At 42.6% G+C, this 19,987-nt stretch overlaps 1 protein-coding gene across 5 annotated transcripts in view; it reads left to right on the top strand.

Moving 5' to 3' along the window:
- SCUBE1 (signal peptide, CUB domain and EGF like domain containing 1) overlaps positions 1-19,987 on the top strand; it is a 298,612-nt gene that overhangs the window by 48,769 nt on the left and 229,856 nt on the right. For all 5 annotated transcript variants that reach the window (XM_066590365.1, XM_066590368.1, XM_066590366.1 and 2 more), the window contains exon 4: positions 19,288-19,422. In XM_066590365.1, the coding sequence (XP_066446462.1) occupies positions 19,288-19,422 (135 nt within the window). The remainder of the gene's footprint in view (positions 1-19,287; positions 19,423-19,987) is intronic.

The following is a 19,987-nucleotide window of genomic DNA, read 5'->3' on the forward strand; positions in this document are numbered from 1 at the left end:
CAAGGGTGTGAGGACTGGCCTGGTCGCCGCACATAGATGGCCTATGCTATTATCCTTGGAACACCTTCAAAAAATCTAAAAAGAAAAAACATCACAGCCAATAATCGTAGTATAAGAGCTGAATTTTTTGGTGGGTGTTTGTGTGGGGGGAGGGTGCTCTAGTACTTTGACTAGGCAGAAACACGCAAGGTATACACTGTGTATAGGGACTGAAATACTCCTATGCCCATGTAAAAGAGTCCTTATGCCACACTTGTTGCTTTCCTGAAAAGTGAGTGGAGTTAGATAGAGGCAAATTTACTATAATTTATGCCAGAAAGTGAGGTTTTCCTGACAAATGCTATTTATGACTTATCCTCAGGATAGGTCAATTATAGTTGATCGGTTGGTGTCCACCGCTAGGTACCCCGGATGATGAGCTGATCGGGTGTCAGCACCACAACAAACAGGTCCGACCTCTGTATAGTGGCTGACGCTGGTAATTGCAAGAGCAGCTTTCATTAAAATCAGCTGCTCTTGCAATTACCAGCGCTGGCCACTACACAGGAGTCGGAGCTAGCTGCTTCCGTTCTGTACCCCTGTGTGTTGTGGCACTGACTGCAGGAACCTGACCAGCAGATTGGCCCGGGTTTCTGAGCAGTGGACTCCAACTGATCAACTATTGATGATGACCTATCCTAAGAATAAGTCCTCAATATTTTTTGTCAGGAAACCCCCTTTAATAGTGCAGATCTACATCGGATCACAGCTGATGTAGATTTGACTGTCTGATGCACAAAGGCCAAATATGCGCCTACTTTTATTAGGAGGCGCTCACACCTCTTAATAAATTTGGCACATCTTACTCTAGTGCAAATAAGATTAAGACCGGATTATGGATCGCCAGTCTTGATGAAATCCCACCAGTAAACTTGCATCCGGTCACAGGCTCAAGCTAAGATATTTTCTTCAGACATTACGAAGAGAAGCGAATACTTTGCACCAAGTTCCCTAGAAGAAGATGTTTATTAATAGTGGTGCAATAGAAATTGGGATCCCTCCAGATCCAAGTGATCACATGTAATCTAAGGTGCTTGGAGTTGCTATTTATTTTAACCCGCATAGGGAATGAATGCAGCTCGCCGCTCGTCCTGTACAACTCTCCAGCACTCCAAGGGTTGACGTGACTATGGAGAAGTATCTGAATGGCTGGGTCCGGAAGATGAATTGAGTGTGGCTGCCGATGAAGCTTTACATGTCTCTAACAATCCTGTACCCTTCTCTGGGGCACGGAATCAATGGGAACAGTCCGGAAGATCAGCAGGAGAGGTGTTTACATTACACTGAGCTGTGTGAAGACGAAGGGCAACCTGCTTTTTCCCACGGCCCTTGGAATGGTCCAAGAGCAAACGTACTGCAGCTTTAGACCATTCATTGAGAGAACATGATACTCTCAGCAGTGACCACTGACAGTGAAGGAGCTACCTATCAAAGTGTAAGCAGATGCTGCCGAGACCTTAGGAGCCGCAACTCCTAAATCAGCCGGAAATATTCTGCATACCCTTTAAAAATCATGAACTAGTGTTGTACTAAAGGTCCACGGACCTGGGTCTGTGGTCAGCTGAAGACCCGAGCTGAGTGCCAGCAGAAAAGACAAATCCTGGTTAATGTTTCACAAAATGTATAGAATTATTTACATCAAGATTTATTCTTATTGGTTAGTAAGAAAACTAAAGGAAAGCCCTTCTAGTAAGACCCCAGACTCTTCAACTAATTCGGACCCCAAGCCAGACCCTTAAATTTATTAAGACCAGACCTCTAAACTCCTTCAAACCCCATATCACACCACTAAAGCCACTGAGACCCCAAATCAGACCCTTAAAGTCATTCAGGCCCTAGAATAAACCTTTGAAGTGGTTAGGAGATAGGATAGGGAAAAACCTACTGATCGGTAACCCTAAACTCATATAGATCATAACCCTAAACTTATTCAGACCCTAGATCATACCCCTAAACTCATTCAGACCCTAGATCATACCCCTAAACTTATTCACACGTCCAACCTCACACCTGAACTCATTCAAACCCCATATCACACCATTAAAGTCATTGAGACCCCAAATCAGACCCCTAAACTCATTCAGACCCTAGATCATACTCCTAAACTTATTCAGACCCACGATCATATCCATAAACTCATTCAGACCCTAGATCATACCCCTAAACTCATTCAGGCGTCCAACCTCACGCCTGAACTCATTCACATCCCTGAATAGACCCCTATACTCATTCAGACCTCAGAGCAGACCTATAAAATCATTCAGACCCCAAATAGGATCCCTAAAATTAATTCAGGCCAGACAAAAAATATATATGGCACTTGCGGCTCCTGAGTCCTCCTTATTTACAGGCATCCACACACAGGTCCTTGGCCAATGTCAGGATTTTGTGTGCTGGGCCCCGGCAGTATTTCCACTCTTGACAGCCGATCTACAATCATAGATGCATGCAGGCAAAAAAGACCCCCTACCGCTCCAGTGATATTGGTGTAAATAGAGATGAACTTCCTTCGCAGGGGTGCCTAGACCGCAGCAACCCTCAATCCCAGAAGGCATTAGTGAAATCAAATGCTGGAGATGTTCAAAAGTCCTAGAAACAAATATTTAATCAAATAGATGCAACGCGTTTCGACTTTAAAATAAGCCTTTGTCAAGCATGAAGGGATTTGAAAAATATACCGAGGATCGGGACCCACACAGGGGCAATAACCAAATCTGTTCCTCCAAAACGATGCTGCCATGGTGGTGCTAATTACTGAATAGGTGAAGTGTAAAATCCCCTCCCCCCTTGCATAAAAAAACTGGCATTTTACTGGCATTGAAAGTGCCAATACACAAGATACCCAACAAACACTCTAGAACCATTGAGACTTGTCTTAAGCGGCCGATTAATAGTGCTCCCAGAAGTAGCCCCAATAGTAAGTGACCCCCTTAATGTCCCCAGTAGTAATAGTGATCCCCATAGTGGCCCCAATAGTAATATCGACCTCATAGTGGCGTAATAGCAACTTCTTTAGTTTTCTCAGTGGTCATAGTGGCCCCCATGATGGCTCCAGTATTATTAGTGTACCCCATAGTGGACCCAGTAGTAGTAATAACCCCTATAGTGGCCCCAGTAGTAACAGTGTCCCAAACCTCAGGCAGGGAGGCAGCCCGACAGGCATTTCATGTACTTAGCCCACAGCTACGGTCCACCGTTGACTGCCGCTGCTGAGTCTGTGACCCATGACCTCTCCCCAGTTGTCTGCAATATGTACAGACATTCCTGCGCGCAGATGACAGGGGGAGAGTTCAGGGATCACAGACTCAGCAGCGGGTGGCTGACGATGGACCGGAGCTGTGGTCTGAGTAAGTGAATTTCCTATGGGGGAAAATGGGAAAAAATGCAATTGCGCCATTTTGGGGAAGGAACCATGTGTTCATGGTGCAATAAAAATGGGTCAGTACAATTACAGCGATACCAAATTTATATATTTTTTTAAATGTAGGAATACTAAAAAAAAAAACATTACATTTTTTTTCTGCCACCTTATTTTGACCTCCATAACTTTATAGGGTTGTGTGGTGACTTGTTTTTTTGTAGGGTGACCTGTAGTTTGCAATGCTACCAATTTAGGGAACATAGGACTTTTTGATCATTTTTTGTTCAATTTTTTTCTTGGAGCCAGAATGACCAAAAAAGTGCAATTCTGCCATTGCATTTTTTTTCTGACAGTTAACCTTGCAGGATGTGATATTTTAAGCAATTGAGCTATTACTAATGTAGTGATACCGGTTTTTAGATTTTTTATTTCTTCATTTTTTTTTGATGCAACAAAAGATTTTTTTTTTGTTAACTTTTTTTTTATTTTTAGAATAATTAAAAACTCTTCATTTTATTTATTTTTATTAGTCCCCCCTATGAGCTTGAACCTGCGATCATTTGGTCACTTATATAGTATAATGCAATACTATGGTATTGCATTATATTGTGTTTTAACAGCCTGCAAATTAATATGCAGGTTATCATGGCAGCCCTGGAGGCCTTCGGACATCTAAGGTGGTACCCCACATTCTTATCATGGGGGCCATTTGGGACATTTAAAGGGGTTAGCCATTTGAAAACTATTGATGGGTGTACACTATCTGGCACATCTGCGGATCTTCTGTTTAATGGGCTGATGTACTCATACACTGAGCTGATCTCTACAGTAAGCAGACAACTTCACTCCCATTGCAGTGGCTAGGTTTGCTATTGCAGGCAAAGTTCCTATTGAAATGAATACGTGCAATACCAAAACTGGCCACTGCAGAGAAAACAGAGCTGTCTGCTGTCAGAACTGACTCGCCTGACTCGAACTCTGAGTATCAGAACTGAAAGTAACATTTAAAGAGCCAACAACCCCAATCAGAGTTATCTCTGATCATAGCTGTTGTGGGCGGGTGTCGGCAGTCAGAGACAGCTGATACCCACCTTGTATGGAGCGGGTTCGGCTGCCAAGATGAATTTATGGTTCACCTAAAATTAATGTAAGTTCTGCACATGCTACGGCTCTGAGAATTTGATATGTCTGACCTGGTGCCTACAATTTTCAGCATCTCTAAAGGTCCATAGTGAGGAGGAGGGACACAGGACATTGCTTTCTGGATCAGTGGTGGTCTCAGCAGTGAGACCCCTACCAATCAAACTTTTATCACCTATCCTGTGCATAGGTGATAAAAGTTCATCTAGGTACATCCCCTTTAAGAACGTCATATAAGAATCTATTATAAAAGGCATTGACGGACGCTCCTTGGCCAGATGAAAATATATAAGCACTGGGTTAGTTGGAGTTCCAGCTGTAGCAATGAGGCATTTGGTAAGTCCCCAATTCTTCTTCTCTGACCAGCATCATTGTCCTATGGCCCCAGCAGAGCCCTGCTGTCTTTCCTATACGTTTTGTATGGGGTCAGACACATTTGGATCTGAATATCATATGAACCGTTTTATGACCTGTGATTCCAGGCCACCAGTGCTGATATACAGTATTTGTACATTCTGTGGTCCTCTTTGGATGCACTTTCTCAGGGACCTATAAAGACAAGGGCACCCTTTTATCACAGTTCTGTAGGTCAGAGAGAAGGGCACTTACTGACTTTAGTAGGCATCTAGTCCTAAAGGTTTGTATGAAATTGAAAAAAGCACACAGTGCCACTCATGTCTAATGGCCGTGTTAAGTATTGCAGCTCAGACCCATTCAAGTATAAGGAACATTCCTACTTCTATAATGGGAAATACTAGTTTGGAATGAAGTTTCCATTTAAGAAAAATTAAATGGCTACTTAAAATTTCAATTGGAGTTAAAATAACGTTTTAGGCCAGTGACATGCCACTGCATTTCGGTTGCATTTCTGCGTCCATAATACAGACATATGTCTTCTGACTCGAACTCTGAGTATCGATGTGTCCTGGCCTGACCACTGGTTTCCTGAGCCAAACTCTGAGCATCATAGATTCCTATGAGGTTTGGATTAGAAGACCTGCGGTCAGGCAGGGAGGTACATCTGTTACAGACATGAAAACATGGCTGAAATTCGGTGGTGTGTCACCGGCCTTAGGATATGCTGTGGTTTTTGGTTAAAAAAAAGACAATTACAAGAACATTCTGTAATTTTTACCAAAAATGACCCTTCACACTACAGTAAAAATTAGGAAAATATTTTCAAATACATTCTAAAGGAACTTTGAGTTAGAAGAGAGGGGTACTACTTTAGAAGCCTTATCTATTAGTCAGAATGGAGAGCAGCTACAAAGACTGCCTCTCACTTTGGTGGGTGGGCCCTACACTTTCAACTATTAAATAAATATACTATTGTTTTAAATAAATTAAAATTAAATGTTTTTTTAAAAAATAATAAAAAACTGTAATTCCTCATTTCTCCTGAAGGGGAGCTGTTAGGAAATGTAATACTTGCTGCTGGCTACTCCCACATATTACAGCTGATCAATAGGGATCCCAGCAGCAGAACACCAGTGTGAATTTTTCTAACAAAGAGTTTTAAAGGGGTTGTCCGCTTTGGGCAATTTATTATCTGCCATGAGTTGTAGTAATAATGGTTTCTTAATGTGTGTTTAGAGCAGAGTTCTGCACATGGCAGTAGTCATAAGTGCAGCTTGCACAGCAGGGAGCAGTTCTCAGATCTCAAGGTTGGTGCTGGATAGCTTAAGCTCTCCGCTTTCCAAAAAGGTAATTTACAACAGACCCCTAACATGTCTGTATACATCCATCTGACAATCTCAATATGTATGTATGCTCTTTGGCCCGGGTTCTATTTGTGTTTTACAAATCTATTTATTGTGCTGGCGTGCGTTCGGAGGAAGTGGAGAAAAGCTTTCAATTTGTACTGAATGTGAAGTATATTTAGTTAGTTTTTTTGACTGAAAGTAAAGACGTCTTTTCATTTACAATATGTCAAATCTGTTCGGGTGAATTTAAAGGGTGGAGAGAAATTCCAGAGTGACCTGCGTACCTCCGTACGCATTGATAAAGCGCCTGATTGGGCTCCGTCCGTACTGGTGTTAGTCTCTGGGTTATTCTGTGCCCTTACTTTTAAATGGGTTCAGAAAACCCATTTTTATATAACCTATTAGGACATTCTGCGTTAATCGGGGGTGGTTGCGGGGAGGAGGGTCCCTCTTTATTATCCACAGCTCTTGACCGGGGAGGGGGGGTCCCTCTTTATTATCCACAGCTCTTGACCGAAGAGGACCTGTCCTGCATTATACAAAAAAAAACTATTGATTTGAATAAGCACTGTGTAATACTTCATTTGCCCTGTGGAGGCGCTGGAGAAAAATTGAACACTTGCTTCTAGGTTTATCTCCATTAATTGCAGCTGATCACTGGGGGTCCCAGCAGGGAGACACTTTGTAATCAACTTATTGTCAAGAGACCCTTCTAACAAGTAGGGATAGTCCAAAGTGGCAAAAGCTTATAAGCATTGATAGTCCCTCCTTAAAGGGTATTCTAGGCATTTACTACTGATGACCAATCCTCAGGATCGGTCATCAATAGTTGATCGGAGGAGATACGCTGCTCGGGATGTCTGTTAGTGCAGTGGAGCCAGATGTCTGCATCGGCGGTCAGGGCCAGAAGTGTAGTAGATGGTTTCACTCCCATTGAACCCAAAGGGAGCGATGCCTTCTCTTACACCTTTGGCTTCTCATTGCTATCAGAGCAGGAAGTGTAATGGAAGGCATCACTCCTACTGATTTAATGGAAGCTAATCTATTTATTACACTTCTGGTCTTGACCACCGATGCGGACGCACAGATCCGTCGAACAGTGGAACCCCGCAAATCAACTATTTATGACCTATCCTGGGGATGTGGTCAGGTGTGTTGTCATGATGGAACAACCAGTCACGGAAGAAGATTCCTGTTTCTTTAGGGTACCTCTTCATTGAAATTTTGTAGAGCAATGGAGAAAAAAAAAACATTACCTTTGGACACGCAGGAGTAATTTCCAATACCTATTAATCACTGCTGGTTACTACCTTCAGGACCTCTACAGTCATGATTGGTGGGGTTTTCAGTGGTCAGACCCTCTCTGGTCAGTTAACTATAGCCTACGAGAATGGTTCATAAAGCAAGCCGAGGTCAGGAGTGGAGAGAGCAAAATAGTCTGGGTATAGCCAGAGTCAGTAAAGTCAGTAAGGCTGGACATATATCTGTCTGGGATGATTTAGTGAATCCTGCACGGAGTAGGGGGTTGGACATGATGACCCTGGAGGTCCCTTCCAACTCTACCTTCTAGGATTCTATGAACCAGGAAATCAGCACAAACGAATAACACCTTCAGCTGGTCAGAACAAAAGCTTAGTCACTTTCCTTTGGAGAAAGATACTCGATATAACCCGAGGTGCTCTGGGATTAGAGGGGGACAGACATACAGGATGTGTGTTGAGTCTTTAAGATTGTGTTTGGGCAGCCGAGAGAGACTGACAGGAGGCCAGAGCATGGCGCCTTGCAATGGACAGGTGGAGAGCTTGGTGGTGGACGCAACTTGTAATAAGTAGCTGTTGACCAAACACTTGTCCAGTTAACTATTTCTCTTGACTTACCCATACACACATGAATACTCAATTGGTATGTTCTCCATGGGTGGAGTGGATGAAAAAACAGCTCTGGCGGCACTTTATCTCCAGGGATGACAAAAAACTCAGGAGTTGAAATGTAGCATAACCCATCCTTCTTTCTTCTGACATCATCTACGTCAGTTGGCCTGTTGTGCCGAAATCAGCGGGTTTGTACAACCTTTACTTAAAGGGGTTTTGTGCTAAAAAAAAATCTATACTTACTTATTCCTTCCCCGTCAGTCTCCTTACCAAATCTTCTCTTCACTGAGCTTCTGCATTCCCCAGGGGTCACCCCACCGCATGCTGACCCGGCTTGTTATGAAGGCTGCATTCCTCACATTCTTCTTCAGAGACGGTCAAGAAGGTCACGTTGTTCACTGGTTAAGAAGGAATGCTAATCTATTTCAGAGACAGCTCGCATAAGGAGTCTATGAAGGACATCGGCACTCCCCATGCTGGCCTGTGAACTGTGACGTTGCGTACACTGTCAAGCAGGAAGAAGACTGCCAGCAATGTACGTAACCTCACAGGAAGCAGGGGAATCAGCCAGATGAGGTGAGGTGAACCCTCCGGACTGCAGGAGACAGGAGAAGATAGGGGAGGTGAAGATCTGGAAAGTAGACTGATGGGGGAGGAATAGGTAAGTATGCTTTTTTTTTTATGACAGAACCCCTTTAATATGTTGATCTATGAATCTCCACCTTTAACAATGTCGTTTTTTGGTTTTGCATTTTGCACTGATGAATTTTTTTGATGTATCTTTATATTTTTCTGAGCTTTGTTTTTGTACAAAGCATTAGATCTCCTACATAGACATAGATACAGCATAATATCCTGGCTGTCTGTAGCCACCACTACAGGAAGCTTCAGAGTATAGTATTGGGTTCTATGTATCAACGCAGGGGGCGTAACTATAGAGGGTGCCGGGGATGCGGTTGCACCCGGGCCCAGGAGCCTTAGGGGGCCCATAAGGCCCCTCTTCTCAATATAGGGAGCCCAGTACTATGAATAAAGCATTATAGTTGGGGACCCTGTTACAGGTTTTGCATTGGGGCCCAGGAGCTTCAAGTTACGCCTCTGTATCGACAGTATGCAGTAAGCCATCTGTTACTGGGCGCAGATTATGATAATTTACCTCTATGACTATACAAAGGATATGGACCTGTGTATCAGAAAAAACTAAGACACAACTACCATAAAGACCTATTAAAAAATTAACCAGCACAGACCTTAAGTGATAGGGCCCGTTTTGGTCTTACAGTCCTGACAATCTTGGGGGGATTTTTATCTACACTTTTGAAAAGCCATAACTTTTTATTTTTCCATTCACATGGTTATAAGATGGCTTGCTTTTTAGCGTTACAAGTTGTAGTATTTAGTGATATCATTTTTAGGTATATATAATGTATTGAGGGGTGCAACTAAAGGCTCAAGGGCCGGGTGCAAAAGGTCAGCTCGGGCCCCTCCTCGTACCTATACCTAAATCGTGCTGCATGCAGCCGCAAAACGAATTTCCATACATGATCTAGCTCCTTGGCGTAATCTTTCCAAACATGACTCATTTCCTGGACTACATAAAAAAAATTTGTTTTTAGGCCACTCTCACACACACTCCGCTTTTTACCGCTATTAGCAGGGCATCCTGAGCGCTGTACTAACCGCAGTACAGCGCTCCCATTGATTTTGATGGGGTTACTCAGATCTGAGCTCAAGCACGGTGTTTCTAACACTGCACTTTTCGAGAGCTGGCTGTTCTATGTTTGCGTTTTCGCATTTTTAATATACCTGCTCACCAACACAATGAGGGGGTGCATTAAAAAGCCTTTTCAAACTCTGTACCATGGGTTTAAAAATGCAGCTCACAATTGCGGTAAAAATGGCATGATTTTGAGCTGCGTTTTCTGAACGCATGTGTGAGAGTGGCCTTAAAGGGTGTGTTAATGTTTTTTGTTGTACTTTTGAATCACATTAAAGAAAAATGTAAAAAATTGCATGTGGTATTCAAAGACCACATTCGTTTTTAAGAAACTGCATACACTATTAAAAACCACGTGTTTTTGATGTGATTTTTTAACTGTGTGTAAAGTGTGCAATTATATACAGTATATACAGGGATAGATAGACAGATAGATAGAGAGATATGAGAGAGAGATAAATATGGCTAGATAGAGAGATAGATATAGATATGAGAGAGCTAGAGAGATATGAGATAGATATAAGATAGATATGAGAGAGCTAGAGAGATATGAGATGGATGGATAGATGGATGGATAGATAGATGGATAGAGGGATGGATGGATAGATAGATAGATAGATAGATAGATACCATGGACCACTTACTTGTAACTCTGCGTGAGGAGAGCAGTCAGGCACGCAGATGTGGCAGCCGTACACTATGTGAGCAGGAGCATTGTCGGCTGCACCGCACCAATCATGCGGCCAGTAGTGCGACCAGCCGGTAATGCACTGAATGTGCATTTGTATATGGAGGAGGGCAGCCTCTGGGCCCCCTCAGTGCAGGGGCCCAGTAACCATTGCGACCCCTAATGGTACGCTTATGATGTATTGTACAACTTTTTTTGAAGGCCAAGGAGAAAAACCACCTTAAAGGGGTTGTCCCGCGAAAGCAAGTGGGTCTATACACTTCTGTATGGCCATATTAATGCACTTTGTAATATACATCGTGCATGAAATATGTGCCATACAGAAGTTATATACTCACCTTCCCTGCGCTGACGTCCCCGTCTCCATGGTGCCGTCTAATTTCAGCGTCTAATCGCCCGATTAGACGCGCTTGCGCAGAAGGGCCTTCTCCCTTCTGGTCGGTCCGGGCACGAGCGACGTTCTGGCTCCGCCACGTCACGTGTGCCGATTCCAGCCAATCAGGAGGCTGGAATCGGCAATGGACCGCACAGAGCCCACGGTGCACCATGGGAGAAGACCCGCGGTGCATCGTGGGTGAAGATCCCGGCGGCCATCTTGGAGGAAAAGAAGGAAGAAGTTGCAGAGAGGGGATTCGGGTAAGTAAAATTTTTTTTTTTATTTCAACACATCCCTTGGGTTTGTCCTGCGCTGAACGGGGGGGCCTATGCAAAAAAAAAAAAAAAAACCCGTTTCGGCACGGGACAACCCCTTTAATTCTGCCATTGTTCTTTTGTATTTTTTGACATGCAGAGTTAGTGACATAATGATTTTTTTTCTGCGTGTACAATTATGAGAATACCAAAATTATATATATTTTTTGTCTTTCACTTGTGCACAATAAAAAACCCTTTTTTAGAATTTATTTTGTCATCGCTACAATCAAAGTCTGCCATCTTTTTTATTTTTCCGTTGACAGAGCTCTGTAAGGGCTGTTTTTTGTGTAATGAGCTGTACATTTTATTGGTGCCTTTTGGGTTACATATGACCTTTTTTGATCACTTGTATTGCATTTTTTTGGATTGTGAAATAAACAAACTATGCTTTTTTGCTCTATTTTTAGGACTTTATAAACTTTATTTTATTGTACAGGTCATTTACGGACATGGCAATACCAAATGTGTGGTTTTTATTATTTTTTTCTGTAGGGAACTTGAACCTGCAATCGTATGATCGTTATGATAAGGCTTATCAGTACGTTTGTACTGCATTATATAATTGCTGTTGCTAGCGATCATATGCCATGGCAGACCTGAACGCCATTCCACCCATTGGTCCTCCGCAATGACATTGCGATGGGCCAACAATATCACAGAGGGAAGTGTATTAGCAGACTTCACCTGTATTAAAATCAATTGGAGCAACTCCTCCTATTAGACTTCCAGCTCTGACCACAATGAGGCGGTATAATAGGAGGCAGTGCTCCCACTGATTTCAATGAGAGCGAAGCCGTCTGTTACATTTCTCGCCCTGATTACTGATGATGACAGCCGGCCCATTGCACTGACAGTGGGCTCCACGATCATCTGATCAGAAAGGATCCAGAGTGGTGGACCCCTACCGATCAACTATTGATGACCAATCCTGAGGATTGGTCATCAATAGTAAAAGTACAAGAACAGCAGAAGGTCAGGGCAGATGGAAATGAGGCAAACTGTAGTCAAGAATGCAGCCAAGATAGGCGGAGTTTGGAAAAGCTGGGTCAGATCTGAGAATCAAGCAGAATACAGGTACACCTTCACAAGGAATCTACTGCTCAAGCACCTCCCAGTGGAAAATGATGACTGTAAAAAATCGGGAGGAGCAAAATGGTTCGATATATAACATTCTATAAAAAGAGTCGCTATAAATTGTATTTATTGCTCCAATTTTCAGCTTATTTTAGTCTTAGGAGTCCAGGAGGTGGTCCTATCAGTGATAGACAGCCTTCCTAGATGAGTGTGCACACAGAGATTGCTGTCAATCACTAAGTAGGACCGCCCACTGGACTCCTAAACCCAAAATCAATAAATGATGAGTTATACTGAATCTTTTCCCACAAATTTATATATCAATCTGCTCGGCTCCTCCTGCTCTTTAGCATGCCGCCTACATATCTGGATTTTCAATGTGACAAGTTCCCTTTAAGACTGATTTTAGATTCTAAAACATAATGATGTTCCAGGATGGACATTAAATTGAAGCCACCCCACCCCCACTATGTTCTCATTGAGGAACAGTTCATCACAGGATTTTACTTGCGGCCACAGAGTTGCCGGTGTTAATAAATCTCCGCGCACCGGACTTAGCCGAGAGAGTGGCTTTATCCATAATGTAAATATCAATACTAAGAGATGCGTTCTGTGCACAGAATCCTCTCCGGCCATATGACTTCCCTCCGCTCCTTAAGTAGCTATTGGATTTATCCTTGAAAGCTCCGCTAAAGTCCCGTCTCCTCTGTTGTACTGCCAGATCCTTCATCATAAACCATTCACATACATTCTATATATACTGCAAATTGCTCACTTAATGTTGTGTAAGCCTGGTATACAAATACATGTGTCATGTTTACACAGTTAGTCGTGTTTATTTTCAGCCGATCTTTGCAATTTCTCGATTTTCCCCTCTGAGAAGTTGTTGTAAAATGCGTGAAGACTCTTTTTTTTTTTTGTGGGGAACACTTGTTATATGCCGGCTAATTAAAGAGTCATTTACAATTAGTTTTCTTTTTTTTAATATCTATGATTAATCCTCTCCCACTTCTAATTTTGAGCTATTTAACCCCTTAATGACCAACCTATTTTGTGTCTTAAGGACCAAGTGATTTTCATAGTCTCGTTGCAAGAGCGGTAACTCATTGATATCACTGTAGGACGACTTATTGGGTTTTCTTGGGGTGGGGGAATGGAAAGACGCCTAGAAATTCCGCCATTGTCTTGTGGGGTTTTGTTTTCATGGGGTTCACCATAAAAATACCATGATGATTTTTTTTTTATCTGGGTTAGCATGATTACTGCGATACCAAGTTTATAGAGATTTTTTTACTACTAGAACACAAGAAAACACATTTTTAAAGAAAAACAATTGAATCTGCGTCGCTGCATTCTAAGACCCAAAACATTTTTCGTTTTCTGGCAGCGGGGCTCTGGGAGGGCTTGTTGCAGTTTTTATTGGTACCAGTTTGAGATTTATGTGACTTTTGGACTTTTTTTAATTGTGTTTTTTTTAGAGGTGAACTAAAGAAAAATAGCAATTTCGGCATTAGTTTAAAAAATTATTTTATGCATTCACCAAGCGAGAGAAGTAAGAAAATGTTTTCATTGTCCGGGTCGTTACGAGCGCGGTAATATCTATTATGGTTGTATTTTATCCACTTAAAGGGGCATTTTGTGGGAAAAGTGCATACTTTTTAAATAATTTTTTTGTAAATTAGACTTTTTTGGGCTCTATTTTTGAGTCTCTCTAGAGGACTTTAAGATGTGATTGTTCGATCAGTAGGATAGTATAGTACATTAGTTATGTGGTGCATTCTACAATGCCCATGACATCAGTCTATCAGATTTACCGGAGTTGCATGACAAACATGGAGGCCTTTGTCAGGCCAAAGGCTGCCATGTAACCCCATTGTGGGGTGCCAATAGGTGACAGGAGATGCCCCTCCCCCTGTTATATTCTTACATGCTGCAGTGGCTATTGATTGTGGCATGTAGCGGGTTAAACTGCCCGGATCAGAGGTTTCTCTGTTTATAGCTATTAGAGCAGTCAGCCAAGCCACCACCTTACAAATATGTTTGGGAAGGTTTAGAGCTGAAAGGGAACCTATCTGGTCCGATGAACCCCAAAACCTCATAGTGTGAGGAGGTGACCAGGATGGTCTACACTTTATATATGTTTTATTGCTTTTTTTGTTTATCGTAAACTTTAAAAGGGTTGTCCAAGTTGTAAGAACTCTGGACAAGCCCTTCCCCATGCATTAGAATAACAAATAGTGATATACTCACCCCTCGATCAATCGCTGAGCTCTGTGATTGGCTGCAGCCCCTGTGACATCCCGTAAACCGGATGGGACTGCAGCTGCTGAGTATATTATCATTTGTTATTCTACTACATGGAGAAGGGGGTTATCCTGAGTTCTTACGACTCAGGCGACCCCTTTACGTATTGTGGTGCCCTTAAGATTACCTAACCGCGGAGGTGCTTGGGTGCTACACAATGGCCTGCAGTTTATAAGAGCTTCAGCTACTTATGGAAGTGCCCCGTTGTGCGCTGCTAGTGGAAATACGAAGGTACGGGTTCAGCCCAGGAAACAAGGTCACACCAGGAATAGAGAGGAGCCCTGCAGTTTGTATTTATCACTCAAGTATCTTCTCGTTCTGGTCCTCGAGAGGGAGGAAAAAAGGAAATTCATCTGGTTCATAAGAGTTAAATTGCACCAAGATGGAGTGGGTTCTTCCTCTAGATCCTTGTCTGATCCGGACAAGGTGTTTTGTGTCCAGTTCGAAAGTCACACATAGGAACTGACAGGTTTCCTTTAAAATTGATTACCTATCCTTAGAATAAGCTATCAATACTTAAGGGGTGGGTCTCAATCATATTAATTAGTTTTTTTCCCATTAGTTCCTGGTATGGAGATTAAAAGCCTTAAAGGGTTTCCCCAAGACTATAAAATAGGCCATCAGGTTAGCAGGGGTCATGGCAGTGCATCATTGCTTATCAGCTCCATACATTTAGTAGTGCCTGTGTCTGGTATTACAGTTTAGAGCAGCTCAGTCCCAAGTAAGTGTAAACCAAAATCATCAACCAATTGAAGTCTGGATCACCGAGAATTGGCAAATGCCAATCGAGCTGCACAGGGCTGGACTGAAAAATCAGGTCCCACAGGCATCAGGCCCTCATGCTACCTTCAAGGAGTCTATTTTGGACAGTTTGGTCAGAAACATGCATACTAGAAGCCTTCTGGAGGTCATCTTGTAGAGCTCAGACAGTTCTGCTTCGTTTCTCCCATCCTGATGTTGGGTTGATGCCCTCCTCATGTAACAGCCAGAGTCTTGGTTTCTGCTCCATGCTCCTCAGACTGTACCAGGGAACACACCGAACCTTCCCATGACGACACGTATGGATGTGCCATCCTGGAGGAGCAGGACTACCTCAACAACATGATTGGGCCGCAGGCAGCGCCTCGTGTGCAGTAGTGACAAAAACACCAGCAAAACGCAAAACTAGAAAAGAATCATTAAGGAAGAAGAAGCAGAGAGGAATCATCTCCACTCCCTCTTGGGGTGTCTTGCTGTTGCCTCTCCGGCGCTCCTATTCTCACTGTCATTTGCAACAAAGCAGGTGAAATTGGTTCACGATCGCTTCTGTTTCCCGACTGGACAGATTGATATCCCTGAGGTTTGACTTGGGGTTATACTGGGATGTTTAAGTGTTATTTGTCTTTTTCGTGTGGGGCATCAGCCTACCGTCAGGACATGGAGTTTTTTGGGTTGTTAGTTTCTAAATGAAGATATTCAACTACACGCAATTTTTTTTTCTTCGAATTTTGATATTTTTAAATTTCTACAACTTTATTGTTCCAATCTAATTGTACTCGTGAAACATTCCAGTTTAGTCATGTTTACTCCACGTGTCCCTTTTGTACAAAAACTGTGAACAATCGGCCCAGCGTGTTAATGTGCGTTAAAAGAAAAAAAAAACTTAAATGGCCGGTAGCAAAAGGCAGCTTTTCTTGTTTTTATACGTTTGCCATTAAAGTGACAAATACAGACAGGGAACACAGAGATTTAAGAAGTCCTCTTTTCATTAAACAAGCTGACATGGTAAGGGGGATTATGACTTTTGTAATTGAAACCAGGAGTCCTATAAGGAGTCTTTTTTCACCCAATAATGCCTTTTGTGTTCGCCTGCAGTTCTCTCTACCCATTACCGTAGGCCCAAAAAGCCTGTCTGTGCCGTAAAAACCATAATGATCGAGCCAGTGACTGTTGTAAACTTCACAGCCAGGGTTGTCTGGAAATTTGTGGTGAAGGAATGTGTGTCTTAAAATGTGACTTACAATTTAGCCCAGTCAGGACTCAGGGGTAGATTATACCTTGGTGACCCCAGCGTTCTTCAGAAAAGCCGTAGTCAAGCCGGACACATGGAGTTCTCTGATTGTTGGATACCTCAATATGTGAAGGAATATATTTTTAGGGTTCTTTCCGTAGTTGGGGTCTATGGCTGGGAAAGCCCACCGCTCCTGAGTCTGATTCATTTATGATTAAGTATACCTACAAAGTATAACTATGGTGGCTGTTAAGGGACCCCTGAGCATTCTTCTCCGATGCTCAGACTGCTCCCAGTCCGTCTCTACTCTTATGTGCGGGTTACATATGTTACTATCAGTGTTGATTGGTTCATTTGGTTGTTTCCGTTGGACATGCATTTAAGATGAAGTGTAGGAGCTGCCAAAAAAAGTATGGTGACACGTTAGGGACTCCTGATCAGTGTTCTCCGGCATCCAGACCACATTTATTCTGCACCTACTCCGGTGTACAAGTTACATGTATTACTGTAATTGCTGATGAGTTGACTTGGTTGTTTTTGAGACAGATCCATTTAACCTTAACGACCACACATACACCTGGAAAAAATGGAATTAAAACCAATCAAAATGTGTTATGTTCCCAAAAGTTAAACAAATGAAGACGAGAGTTCATCCGGCTAAAAAAAAACCAAAACAAAACAAAACAAAAAAACCCAAGTCATTTTAGAGCTCCGTCAATGGAAAAATAGAACTGCAATGGTTCTTGGAATTCGCAACGCAAAAGCAAATCTTTAAAATAAAAAGTTTTCTCAGGCGCCCCGCACACAGGTGTGTTTGTGCCTGTTTTTTCCCTGTGCATTTAGGTTGCATAAAAACCTCTGTTTTTCTGCGTATTCGCGTATCAACGGTCCCCATAGAGGATAATAGGGGGCGCGCAATCCAGATGCGATTCAGAATGTGCTGCGTAATTCCTCTGGAAAAAGAACACATCTGGAGCTCATTAGACGAATTAGTCATTTCAATCGGTGCGTCTTTGTTTGCCGCACGCAAATGCACATGCCTTGTAGGCTGAAACAGTAAAATCTGCCTAAACATGCTCCAAAAAACCTTGTTCAATGTGCAAAAAAGTTGCGCTGAGGCACGTAAAAATACGCATACACTCTCTTGTGAAGGGGGCCTCAGTGTACAAATAAAGCAAAATATTTAAAAAACTATATAAATGTATTATCACCCAGAGAATAATTATCACATTATTTATTTTGCACGCTGAGGCCTCGGTCAAACAAGCGTGTTTTGTGCACGCAAAACAATGTTCAGCTCGCATGAGCTGAAAACGCGTGAACGAGCAAAGTTTTATTTATATGCGCATCGCATGAAACATTACCCGTTCACTGGAGTTGCTGCGCTTGGAGAAGCACAGCTGCTCCTGGAGGAGAGAGAAGAAGTCCTGCAGGGCTTCGGGATTTCCCCAAAGCAGGGAGAGTGAGTGGAGCTATGGGGGATTTCTCCATAGGATAGGGCGAAGGGTTAATCCCCCATTGCTCCGCTCTCTGTCCCTTCCTGTGGCCAAATCCCCCATAGCTCCGCTAAATTTCCCTGCTTTGGGGAAATCCCGAAGGATATCCCTATTGAGAGTAAATAGGTGGGGCTTGGAAGAGTGGGCAGCGATTCTCACAGAGAATCCCTATAGCAAAGCATAGGGGGTGTGATTAGGGCGTGGCTAGAGGGTGATCCATCTAGCCGCCTCGCCCTCCTCCCAGGCTCTCAGGGAAAGCCCTGTAACCCTGCCCCATCTCTCTACCTGCAATAGGAAATTCCCTTGCAGAGAGAGGTAGAGAGGGAATTGCCCAGCAGGGGGGCAGGAGGAATACCCCGCTGCTTACAGTGAGACATTTAAAAGGTGCTTCTGGTAAAAAATACAACTTGTCCCGCAAAAAACAATCGCCTGTATGGCTATGTCAATGGAAAAATTAAAACGTTATGGCTCTAGAAATGTGACAGTGAAAAAAAATGGAAAAATTAGTTGACCATTAAGGTGCAAACAGGCCTTGTCAGTAAGGGGTTAAGGTTAAATGCAGGACCTCCAAATAAAATGCAAGGGACCCATAATCATTATTTTCCAGTGCGCAGACCACCTTCAGTCCACTCCTTCTCTCATGTTACTGTCATTGTTGATGGCTTAATTTAGTTGTGTCCGAGGGATATCTACATCTCTCAAGCATTTCCCAAATATATACACAGTCTATTATATGGGGAACCACAAATAATGGTTGGGGACTGGCACTATCAAATTGGGCACTTAATTTTTATAGTTTTATGTCGTAGTCCATGGTCACCAAGTCCAGTTCATATTATAAGCGTTGTATTACTGGTGGAACAACCTTGTGTTCTACTAAGGAGACATCTGAGAAAGTAACTCTTGATGGTGACACCAAGTAATATACCCGTAATGAAGACCTCCAGTAGTAAGAACGGCACTAAACTCTAACCACTGCTATAATTGTTACCTCAAGAGTCCAACTGAGCAAGATGTTGTCAAGGCCATTCGGCTTTCTTAGCCATTATGCGAGCTTTGGAGTTGGTAATCATCTGTGATGTATATGAAGAATGTTGTAGATATGAATGTCTTATAACATCTATATATCCTGGACCTGCCCAATGGATAATGATAAGCTTAAGTATCTTATTAAACCTAAATCTAGATTTTTGCATTTCCCCTTCTTCTAGATGTGGACGAATGTTTGGACAATAATGGAGGATGTCAACAGATCTGTGTTAATACAATGGGCAGCTATGAATGCCAGTGCAAGGATGGATTCTTCCTAAGTGACAATCAACATACTTGTATCCATCGCTCTAACGGTACGTACAAGCTATACTATATGTTTGTAAGTTTAGCTTTATTTCTGATATTCAGGCTGATGGAAAGTTGAATTTCTTTCTTAAATAGCCAAATCTAGGAAGAAATTACGGTACATTGAGACGTTCATTATGCCTATTGGTCTTCGGCTTGGTGCCTCTCCACCATTTAAGGAAGTAATTTCTGGTTATCTACAATCATTTTGAAGTTATTGGCTGTTAGTTAAGCCACCATTCTCCAAAATCAAATGACCGCATATAGAAGAACTTTTCTTCTTGCTTGTAGCTAGAGCAAAATTTTCATACAAGGGTTTTAAAAATTGAATGGCAGCACCGAAGTAGGCTGTAAGGGATAGACCTTCTCCACTGTTGTCTAGTTTAAACCTGGATTATGCCTCAATTTAGAAAAGTGGTCACTGACGAAGGATGGCACCTTTAAAGGGGTTTTCTGGGACTTTACTATTGATGGCCTATCCTCAGGATAGGTCATAAAAAGCTGATCAGCAGAAGCCCATCACTAGGGACCCCCAGCGATCAGCTGATATTGGGCAAGCTGTTTCTGGCCTGC

This window comes from Eleutherodactylus coqui, chromosome 2, assembly GCF_035609145.1.
Source record: "Eleutherodactylus coqui strain aEleCoq1 chromosome 2, aEleCoq1.hap1, whole genome shotgun sequence".
Classification (NCBI taxonomy): domain Eukaryota; kingdom Metazoa; phylum Chordata; class Amphibia; order Anura; family Eleutherodactylidae; genus Eleutherodactylus; species Eleutherodactylus coqui.